The 11811-nt window shown below is 48.0% G+C and overlaps 1 protein-coding gene across 1 annotated transcript; it reads right to left on the reverse strand.

Moving 5' to 3' along the window:
- Positions 1-201: 201 nt before the first annotated feature.
- On the reverse strand, positions 202-9055 carry ZNF662 (zinc finger protein 662). Its single transcript, XM_032408867.1, has 5 exons — positions 8875-9055; positions 7168-7294; positions 6422-6535; positions 4269-4370; positions 202-3308 (listed from the first exon to the last, which is right to left on the reverse strand). The coding sequence occupies exons 1-5, from the start codon at positions 8962-8964 to the stop codon at positions 2284-2286; spliced, it is 1458 nt and encodes a 485-aa protein (XP_032264758.1). The 5' UTR covers positions 8965-9055; the 3' UTR covers positions 202-2283.
- Between the last annotated feature and the right edge of the window lie 2756 nt (positions 9056-11811).

Raw genomic sequence — 11811 nt, forward strand, 5'->3', positions numbered from 1 at the left:
TTTTTTTAAGATTTATTTATTTATTTATTTGAGAGAGAGAATGAGAGAGAGAGAGAACATGAGAGGGGGAGGGTCAGAGGGAGAAGCAGACTCCCCGCTGAGCAGGGAGCCCGATGCGGGACTCCATCCTGGGACTCCAGGATCATGACCTGAGCCGAAGGCAGTCACTTAACCAACTGAGCCACCCAGGCGCCCCTGGCTTTTCACTTAGGTTGGAATTGAATGATCTGGTCCACCTGTGTCTACAAACCTAACTTGTGCCTCTCATACCCTTGATCATTATGTTACACCCCAAACCTTTTGGTTTCTTGAACATGCCAAACCCTTCACACATCAAGAGTCTGCAGAGCTGTTCCCTCTGCCTGCTGTTCTTCCCATTCTTGATACATGTGCCTTCTTCTCATTCTGAGATTTAACTTTAATGTTACCTCCTAGGATAGGCCTTCTCTGACCATTTACATAAAGAGGTTCCCTCTCCATCATTCCCTCTCTGTAGCATTCATTTCCTTCATAACGCTTAGCAATTTTTAATCAATTACTTGATTTTTTTGTTTGTTTGGTCTCTCTCACTAGATGAATGTTCCAGAAAGGCAGGAAGCAGGTCTGACTTACCATTGTTTAGCAGCACCTAGCCTAGTGCTTTGCATACAAGCAGGTACTCAGTGATATTTGCTTAATAAACTTCCCCCAGATGCCTGTTCACATCACTCATTTCCATTTCTTGGGTCTGTTTAGTACAAAAGTTTCAATGCTTATTAGAGGTTACCCTAACTGGACTATGCTAAGCCAAGTGGCTTTAGGCTTCAGCAATCAGATAGTATGTTTGCAACTTTCAGGAAGCAGTTTAGCCCAAGCCAGTCTCTGGCTTCTCTTCCTTGCTCCTTAGTCAACAATTATATTACCTGGCTGGGAGCTTCTAAAGTGGAATGCCTAATTAGCAGAGAGGCAAACTGCTGAAAAATGGCTCTAAAGGTGAAGTCTGGAATGTGTTTCATCTGTTTTGGCCAGCACTCTTCTCTGAATAGAGCCTTTGTTTCTCTAACCCTTGAAGATGGTCAGTACCATTCTCTAATAATACAGCTTACTCTGGAATGTGGGCTATCATGATGATGAGAAGGGAAAGACTGGAAGGGGATCTGGGATAGTGGAACAATGAGAGGGGTTGTAGCTATACAAATTTTTATAAAAACAAAACAAAACAAAGCCTCCCACTTGCTTTACATTTTCCCAGTCCCAGAGTGCTATCTTCTAACACAAAAGGAATCAGGTCTCCCAAGACTGCACAATTCTGACTACCCTCCACTACTTTCCTTAAGTTACCTTGGTGACCTCAGGGTGGACACAACTTCAGAGGAAGAGAAAGTTCTGGAGTTGGCAATGTAACTGCATTGTCATCTACAGCAAATATGGTTTTCAGTGAGGTAGATTTATGAAAGCTGAGTACTTGTATATAGAAAGAATATATCCAGGAAGACACACGACCAGTAACAGTGGCTGTCTCTGAGAAGGTAGACTGGGAGATAGGAGTGACAAGGAGATTTACTTTTCACTGAACACCTTTTTGAACTATTTCAACTTTTTTTTATCGTGAGCATGTTACAACTAGTCAAAAATAAATAAGTTTCAAAATTTGAAAAACATAAAAGAAATACAGTGTTGGTCCTCAAAGAGACATTTAGCTGGACTAACACAATAAGACATCAGAAAAATATAAGACAGCACATAGTTAAATAACAATTTGGATAGTACTGATTACAAGTAGAAGAGGAAGAGAGGTCTGTTTGGTTGAAGGAGCTGGGTATTAGACGAGAAAAGGAAATTTTTAGCCTAGGGAAACTTGAGCGAATAGAAATGAGCAGAAGCAGAAATGTGCACAAATAAAGAACAGTAGACTCTGGGGTCAGATAGACCTGCTTCCAATCTCAATTCTGTAACATATTAGCTAAGTGACCTTGAATGAGTTTTATAACTTCTTTCAACCTCAGATTTCTCATTTGTAAAATGAAGATGAGTACCTACCTCAATAGGATTAAGAAAAACTAAAGATTGTATGTAAAGTGATTAGCATAGTACCCGACAGAGTAGACGCTCAACTAAAAGTTGCCTAGCATGAACATGGTCAAACAGGAGGACCACTCTTGCTAGAGCACAGGGTATCTGTTCAGAAGGGGTAAGATAATACTGGCTATTAGAGTTATAACAAACTGTGGACAATCACCTTGTTTTGTCTCTGGGGTTCCTGTTGCATAAGAATTATAAGCAAGTACCACCATTGTGCATTCTCTAATGTTCAATGTGAGAGGTCTGACAATTACAGGGTTTCTCTCTGGCATGGCGCCTCTGGTGCTTAATCAGAACAGAATTCTGACTGAAGGCCTTCCCGCAGTCATTACACTGATAGGGTCTTTCCCCAGTATGGATTCTCTGATGTCGGATAAGGTGTGCCTTGCAGATGAAGCTTTTCCCACAGTCAGTACATTCATGGGGCTTCTCCCCCGTGTGGACTCTCTGGTGCTGAGCAAGATCGGAGTTCCACATAAAGCCTTTCCCACAGTCCTTGCATTCATAAGGCTTCTCCCCAGTGTGGATTCTCTGATGTCGAAGTAGGGCTGGGTTCCGAGTAAAGCTTTTCCCACATTCCTTACATGTATATGGTTTTTCCCCAGTGTGGATTCGCTGATGTTGTGTAAGGCTTGTGTTCTGACTAAAGCCCTTCCCACATTCCTTACATTCAAAGGGTTTCTCTCCAGTATGTATTCTCTGGTGTCGAATCAGGTTTGACTTCCAAACGAAGGCTTTAGCACATTCTTGACACACGTAGGGTTTCACCCCCGTGTGAATTCTCTGATGTGCAATGCAATGTGATCTAAAACTGAAAGTCTTTCCACATTCCTTACATCCATAGACCTTCTCTCCGTTATGAAGTCTCTGATGTTGGTCAAAGTCTTCATTTTGATCAAAACACTTGCCACATTCTTCACATATATAGAACACCTGCTCCCTGAGAATTTTCTGATGTATAACAAGGTGGGTATTCACATCAGCATTCTCTGAACTATCTTCTCCTGAGACCATCTCATCTTTGACAATCACTTCTATAATATCATTTGCAGTGTTCTCCATACATCTCCCATTGGAATAGTCAGACCACCTCCCTAACCTGCTTTTTTCCTCCTCACAGGTTTTTCCAAACCAGAATTCCTGGGAGCCACACCACCGGGATCTGCTTGATAACACCATGTGGTCCTTTGCCTCCTCAAAACGTTCCTCCTTCAGAATAAAATCTTTCTGACTCTTCAACACACCCTCTGAAAGAAGAAATCAAAGCTGCAAATGTCATCATTACCCATGACAGAGCAAGTAAGGTCACCAAGTGGTACTAATGTGTCCATTTCACTCCAAGTGTCACCCCGTGTCTCAGTGGCCCTGTTCTAGCTGAAAATGGCACAACAGGGCTTATCACACAGAAAGTAACCGAAGTGTATGCCACAGAAAGGCAGAAACTACACAGAGTCTAGAGGGGAGCCCTCCAGAAATAGTTGAATTGAATCTAAGGGAGACAAGTCAGAATTTCTTCTACGTAGTCCGGTTTATAACATGAGAAGAACAGGCCAGGGTTCAGGGCAGAGGACCTGTTCAGAAATAACGAATCCTTTGGGGTATACCTGGGGAACCTGAACTTGTCATACGCAGCGGGAAGCAACAAGGAGAATCTTCCTCATACCTGTCAACATTAAAAGGAAATGTGGTCTTCCCATTCAATCCAGTTACCAGGCCCACCATGAAAAGTGCTTCCCCTAACTATTTCAGGCAAAGACTGCCTCCTCTTTGTGTCCACAGTGCTCTATTCACACCTCTGTTACAGCACTGCACTTTGCTGTAATTATATATTTATGTCGAATGTACCATTAGACTATGAGCCCTTGCAGGAGAAGGGCCATATATTACTTGCTTTCTGATCCCTAAAAACTAACAGAATGAATAAAATACAGCATTTCCTTTTAAAATTTTGGTTGACTGTAGCAGCCAGCAGGCCATCTGTTCGGTTAAAGCCTAAGACCCAAGACCCACCTGAATTAATCGATCATGTCCAAATGAAAGCTGAAGTTTAGAGTTTAACTTTGCTCTTCATCAAATGGTTGACTTGGGGATTTTTAGAGGGATTTTTATTTAGAACATAAATGGTAAAATGGAATTTTAGCAGTTTACAAAAGAAAGACAGCAGAAAATATGTGCCTGGGAGGAAAGTGCTCATTTCCCTCACTTACCAGTACAGCTTAGGCTTGGACCCTCTCCTCGAAGTTTCAGGTTCAATGGCTCTTCCACCTGCTCAAGATGGGAGATCCCAGCAGGCTTTAGAAATGGACATCCTGCCAGGGTCAAGATATAAATAAGGCTGGTGCAGTCGGAGTGGGGCCCATTAGGAAAGGTGCAGAGATGAAAGTGATAAGGGAGAATGAAGGTGGATGGAAAGACTGGTACACAGGAGACCTGAAACTTGAGGAGGAGAACAATATAAAGGACAGAAGACAGATGCAGGGAAGTTGAAATTCCATCAGTTCCCCAAAACATGAGAATGTATCTCTCATTTTTAAATGTCAAGGGGAAACAGGAAAGACTAAGTTCTCTTCTTCACCTCCCCTAGAAGGCAAAACCAGTTCACATGGAAAAGAATCAGGATGGGATGGAACTGCAAAGAGCTGTTCCCGAGGCTATGCTGGGAAACCACAGTCCTTTAGCTTCCTTCCTGTCTATCCACCTATCTATTGCCTTCTCTTTCTACAAAGGATCAACGGTGGGTCTCTCTAAGGCATCCATTAGACATGGACTCACAGCTTCACTCAGCCATTTCCAGAAGTCACTTCTTATTCTAATGACAGACACCTCTAATTGCAAAGGTCCACTCTAATAAACTCTTCTTCAGGCTTAGCTAAGATCTGTCTCTTTGTAACTCCCATCCAAAGCCTCCTAAGAAACAGAGCAATTCCTCACCCTCCAAATGACCACCTTTCATCTTGCTGAAGCCAAGGACTGTGTGTCTCCTGATATTCTCTTCTTTAAGACAAAAATGGACTTTGAATAGGGGCATGTACTCAAAGGAAGTTTGCTTCAGGCCAGGGAGCTAGGGTTTTACTCAAGGAATAACTTAGCTGTTGGCTTTCTGCCTAGAGCCAAATGGGAAATACCCTTGGGTGGTGGGAGTTTAAGCACTGAGATCCTGAGAGAAGGCAGAGGACACTGTAGTTGTCTCTCTACATCCAATCTACCACCACCACCAACCCCCGCCTCCTCTGCCGCCCCCACCATTATGGAGTAGCCATGCCCCTTTGGAGAGGAGGGATCCCAACTCCAGTTCCTAGTGTAGCCCTCACTGGTCTAAGCCAAGCAGGTTAACCTATCCCACTCACTACATGAGAGTTAGTTTCAGAAATCGGCAGTCCAGGCCAAGACAATCAGTGCATACTATTTCCCTGGCCATAGTGACTGGTTTAGAGTTGGCGTAAGACTTAAGATGGTACATGGCAAAGGCCTGAGGAAGCCCTGCCCTATTTCTCTCCCTAGGTATGAAGAAGCAGAGCCTTGGTTACAACTACCAATCATCTTACAACCACAAGAGGAGCCAGATTGTAGACAAAGCAGCATACAAGGAGATAGAAAAGAGCAGAGACTGAAGCTCTGACCAAGCTGTACCTGCACCCTCCCTATGAACTTCCTACTTACACGAAACAGTAAATTCCTCTTTTTTGTTTAAGCTGGTTTGCACTGGGTTGTTACTTGTAACCACGATCATCCTAACATGGAAAGACTGCCAGACACAGCAAGGAACTGTGAGAATGGCGACATGGAGGGCAAAGCTCAAGTTCCACTGTGCCCACAGAAGAGCTCCTGTGGGAAGAAGATGGAATGGGGCCAGGGAGGCAAAAAGGGGACACAGTTGTCACTAGGAAATTAGGAACAGGAAAGCCCTGTGTTGGGCCTAAAGGAATGCCAGGGCTATGCCCACCAGAAACCCCTGAATTGGAACTATATGGCTCAGGGTTATTGAGACTTCTTGATTTCTAATGATAAAGATGGCCATGATACCCCAAAGGGCAGTCAGAATCTTCTGCTGGAAGACTATAAGGAGGCGGGGAATGTAGAAAGGCCACCCCAGTGCATCAACAGAAAAGTCAGGGAGTACAGATGAATGGTGGCCATGATAAGAACAGCGGAAATGGGTTAGAGGCAAAACCCGTGAATGAAGAGGAGCCAGGGTGAATAGTAAACAGACTCAAGAAGATGGAAAATCATGGGAGCACAGAAAAAGAAAAAGGAATCCCACTAGTGTCTATAGCACTAGGTTAAGAGAACACATACCTATTACATTTTAAAGATCAAGACAAGGGAACTGGTCAGATGACTGGCACCTGTCCTCACTCACCTGAGGAGATGCCCCTTGGGCCCCCTCCATCCAGAGCTCCCTGAGGAGCTTTGCACCAGGGTGCTTCCCCTCGCTCCAGCTGGGAAATCAGAGCCGGTTTGGGAAATGGAAATGCTGTTTAAGGGGAAGGAAATGGGACAGGCAGGTGAGTGGGGTGACAGAGAGCAATCCCAGGGCTCCTCCCAGGCTTTGTCTTTAGGGGCAGAGGGGAAAGAAGAGACTTAACTAGGGAGAGCAAGAAAAGGAAATCCAGGGGAAGGGACAGAAGACCCAGGGGAGTGGGGCCACGAGGTCAGGAATTAGAGTAAGAGGTGCTCAATAACAGTCTGAGTGAGCAAATGGATGATTCCACTCATTGAGAGATTAGGCTTTCTTGTTCTCTCCCTCTCTTAGAACTCTCAAGTTCAGACATCTGCATGAGGACGCTTGGTATTGGGTTCGATCTCCCAAACTGAGTGGGTGGGAAACTGAGGGCTTGGTGGGGCACCAGGAATCTGCTCTTTTCCTACTCTACCCATAGCACAGGGGTTGGGAGTTAGGCAGCTCTCACCCTGCGGCAAGAAAGTCTGATGTGAGGACCAAATTCCCACTTCCCAGCAACCACTGAGGCTGGGTCCTTATTAAGAATCCAAGGGCCTGAGGTTGCCACTCAGGTGGGGGTTATCAAAGATTCCTGAGCTTCTGAGGAAGAAGGAGTCAGGGAACTCTGAAGGGCAGAAGCAGAGTCCAAAAAGAAAGACCCTTACCCAGGGAAGCCACAGCCCCATAATTCTCCAGCATCACATCCCTGTACAGCACCCTCTGAGCGGGGGCCAGGCCGGTCCACTCGTTCTCAGAGAAGTAGACGGCCACATCCTCGAAGGTCACTGACTCCTGAAACAACATGTGTTCAAATGCCCCAGGACAATCCCAGACCCAGGCCTGGAGTATGGGGTAGACCAGGCACTAAGAGGTACTGGAGGGGATGCCAGGTGAGTTTCTGGATTCTGGAACTCTCTGCGGATTTGCACCCCCTACTTACAAAGATATAAGGGATCAGCCATCAATTTCTCACGTCTCTTCATCCCCTCATCTTTTTCATGAGTCTCTGCAAGTTTTCCCTTTTTCATCCTTATGCCCAAAACCACTATCTGCGCTCTAGGTGCCCTCATTTCCCAACAGCGGGCGCTCCAGGCAGAGGTCACCAACGCTTGATAACAAGTGCAACTACCATCTGTTGAGCCTGTGCCAGGCACTTCACCTATATTACTTTGTGTATGCCTCACAGCCTCTGAGGAGGGGATTCGATTCATTTCATGGAAGAGAGTGAGGCTCAGAGATTCACTGCCCCCAAAGGTACAGAACGGAGACAGAATTCAGGGCGGTCGGCCTCTCCGGCTCTTCTTTACTGTGCCACACCGCCTTCTATCCTCACTCCGGCCACCCCTGCTGCCCCGGGGTGAGGCTCTTTCTCTTCTCTCCCTCCGCCCTCACTGTCATCAGCCACAGAGGCAGCTAAGGGCACCCCAGCACACCCGGGCTGCTCTGGACGCTGTCCCCCAAAGGGCAGGTCCGAACTCTGACTTGACTCCCTGCACTCTGCCACTCCAGCACCCTCTCTCAAATGCCCCGCCCTACTCTTCCTTCCCCACTTCCCAGTTTTAATGTCCCCCCTTCCTGTATCTCTGGGAGCCCAAGCTTCTGCACCTTCTCTTACCTTCTTCCTTAAGAAACACCAACAGTGCTTCCGCCGAGCAATCAAGGTTTATAATCCCAGCTACTGTCTCATTCAGCTCTCAATCTCCATACTACGGAGAGGCTGATTCTGCTGCATTTCACATCGGTCCTTGCTTAGAAAATCCCCACAGCGACTTACGCAGCACCCCAGGGCGCAAAGACTTTGGCTGGCTCACCCTTGCCTGCCTCAAAACGTCCAAATCCTCTGCACCGGGGACAATTCCATTGACTATTCAGAGACCCAGCTTACCGGCCAAGGATCATCTCCTGCACCACCACCCTCATCCCCTATCCTGTCACCATCCTCTTAGGAACCCAAATCCTTTCCTTGCCCAAATCTGTGTCCTTGCACCTGCAGCTCCCCCTGCCTGGAGATGCAGTTCCTCCCTCCTGCGCCGGCAAACTCAGATTCATCTCAAGACCCACCTCAAACATAACCAGCACTGTAAAAACCAGTGACACGGAAATGCTGGACATTCGTCGCGGCGCACAGCGCTCCGTGAACACCTCCGCCCCAGCGCTCGGCTCAAGCCTGTGCAGCTGCGCGTGTGTTTCCCCTGCCGGCGCAAGTCTGGGGGGATGTCGAATCCATTCCGCTCCCTGCCTCTTCCTCCGGCCCCTCCACTCTGGGCTGCACCCTGATTTCCCGGTCGCCGCACTGCCCCCTCCGCCCCTCCTGTGGGCCTAGAGCCCGAGGCAGAGCCGAGCCAGCTCCGTGGCGCCGGCCCCGCACTCACCGGGCGCGCCCGGGCCGGCGCGGGCTGTCCCGGTAGCAGCTCGAGTGCAGGGCCGAAGGGGGCCCCGCTCGCCAGGGCCGCAGCCGCCATGGCCCGGGCCGCCCTCCCGGGAAGCGAGCGCGCGCCGGGCCCGACCGGGGGCTGCCCGGGGTCTGGGAGGGACGCTCCGGGCCGGGGCGCGTCTGCTACCGCGGCCCCTCGCCCAGGAGCCGGCCGCGCGAGTCCCGGACTCCACGCCCCGCGGGCCGGGCCGGCCCCGCCCCGCGCCAGCTCCCCACGCTTGGCGCGAGCCAGAGCTCCACGCCGGAGAGGTGGAGGCGGCCGCACTCCTGCCACTCCGGCTTCTCTAGGACGGCGGAGGGCGCCACGTCTCTGTGGTCCTCCCTTCTTGGCCTGCGAAGAAACAGGGAGCCGAGAGCGCGTCCCGCTCTCCCAGACACACCAACCGCCTCGGGGCGCCGCTGTGGGAATGCGGGGGAGCGGGCTGTTGGGGAGAAGGCTTCCTCTGGGAATCCTCTGCCAGCCCTCTTCTGCCCACTGACCACCCCTCTCTGCCGCACTGCACTCGTAGGATGGATGCTGGTATGAAACAGCGCACACTTCTCTTGACATGCCTGTTCATAGATCTCCATCCCTTTCCTGGGCTCTGCATTCCCAGAGAGCAGCTAATGGCCTTGATCATCTTTGTGCCTCTAATATCCACCCAACGTCTAGCACCACTTATGGCCCGATTTCTTTAAGTGCCAAGACTTACTTGTTGAATAAAGGAAGGAATGAATGTTGAACTAGATTTTCAGTTGAAGAAAGTAAGGCTCAGAGAGAGGAAATGGCTTATCTCACATCACACAGCATGCCAGGAAGCTAAACCTTTAAACGAAGTTGTGGAAATAAAAGTAGACCACCAAAATGAGAACAAGCAAAGGCTATTTATTCAGGGCTTGCTAGAAGCAAGGGAGACAACCACCATCACTTGCATTTGGCAGAGACTCTAAGTCGGGCAGGAGTGGGAAAGCTTTATAGTTAAAAAAAAAAAAAAGTGGGGGTGCGGAGACTTCACGTATGCTCTGATTGGAGATTGTTGGCATGGGGGAGCTAACTAGAAGCAAGGCATCTTAGGTGAGTGGTTGGGGGAGGATATTAATCAAATTCTGGTTGTTTGGGGCTGACTGCTACAGGGTTTCTTTTGGCTTCCTGGACTGGTTACTACAGACTGTGGGTCAGAGTTCTATTTTCCTATATGGTCTGGTCATTTTCCATTTGTATATATAGTCTCCTGGGATGAACAAAGTAAGAAGATGTCCACTTCACAGAAATTCCAGTCCAGAGGCTCAGATTCCTTTTAGGTCCCCAGGTATTGAGAGCTTACAGATACTACACCCTTGAAAAATCACAGAACAAAGGAGACCTCAGGTGAGATTCCTGATTTGTTGGCTTGTTTGTTTCTAAGAGGATACTGGAGAAGCTCATAAATGGACCCTAGTGAATAGGCTGTGAGCACTGAGAAGGAAGCAATGAGTCTTACCCTGGGAAGAAAGATCACTAGGAAGGACAAACACACAACAAACGCTCCCATGGGGCGCCTGGGTGGCTCAGTTGTTAAGCGTCTGCCTTCGGCTCAGGTCATGATCCCAGGGTCCTGGGGTCCAGCCCCACATCAGGCTCCCTGCTCAGCAGGAAGCCTGCTTCTCCCTCTCCCACTCCCCCTGCTTGTGTTCCCTCTCTTCGCTGTCTCTCTCTCTGTCAAATAAATAAAAGATCTCTAAAAAATAAAATAAAATAAAAATAAAAATAAATGCTCCCATGGGGCGCCTGGGTGGCTCAGTGGGTTAAGCGGCTGCCTTGGGCTCAGGTCATGATCTCGGGGTCCTGGGATCGAGCCCCGCATCGGGCTTCCTGCTCAGCGGAGAGCCTGCTTTTCCTTCTCCCTCTGCCTACAGCTCTGCCTATCTCTCTGTCAAATAAATAAATAAAATCTTTAAATAAATAAATAAATAAATGCTCCCATGATCTTAGGGACAAGATGGAGAAAACTGCACTCAGTGCAAAATAATTATGGGAGTTTTAGCTCAGAATAAGGAGCCCTCAGATGCCTGATTATTAAGTCATGGTCCACCAGAAGGAAGGTCTCTTATGGTTCTGACCAGTGTTTTGGTTCAAAACTAAAGAGGGAAGAGATAATCTATTTTTACCCATATTCACTCATATATTTTTACTCTTTCCATTCTTCTTCCTATTAAACACACAGCAGCGGGCGCCTGGGTGGCTCAGTTGGTTAAACGACTGCCTTCAGCTCAGGTCGTGATCCTGGAGTCCCGGGATCGAGTCCCACATCGGGCTCCCTGCTCAGCAGGGGGTCTGCTTCTCCCTCTGACCCTCTTCCCTCTCGTGCTCTCTGTCTCTCATTCTCTCTCAAATAAATAAATAAAAAATCTTTAAACACACAGCAGCAGGCAAGGTCAAGGCCATGTCCTAACTGACCTGACCAGTAAAGATAAAACAATTCATTTTTAGATTCATACAATGTATTACTTATGTAAACAGCGAAAGTAAGAGTATCCAAACATGCCAGTCCCCAGATCCTTGTCCCACACACCAAAAACAATGACACCAAAACAAAAGGGGACTCAAGGACTGCAACGTCCTTGGTGAGGAGCCGATTTTAGACTGTAGCTAAGCAGTGTTACAGTCTGCAGTTATATCCAGAAAGCCTCATACCTCTTCAGAATCTGAGAGGCAATGAGAAACTGTCTCATGACCGCCTCCCACAAGAAATAGGGAAGGGAGTGGGAGATGGGCTTGAAGGCCTGTAAAGCTCCTCTCATCCTCTCATGTTCTAGAAGGATCACAAGGTGATCTGCCATTACTCAGAGTAGCTGTTGTTCAAGCTTTTGCCTGCACAGCCTATATATGTGCAAACTTGCCAGGACACCACGGTGA

Source organism: Phoca vitulina, unplaced genomic scaffold, assembly GCF_004348235.1.
Source record: "Phoca vitulina isolate PV1807 unplaced genomic scaffold, GSC_HSeal_1.0 scaffold10, whole genome shotgun sequence".
In the NCBI taxonomy this organism is placed as follows: Eukaryota; Metazoa; Chordata; class Mammalia; order Carnivora; family Phocidae; genus Phoca; species Phoca vitulina.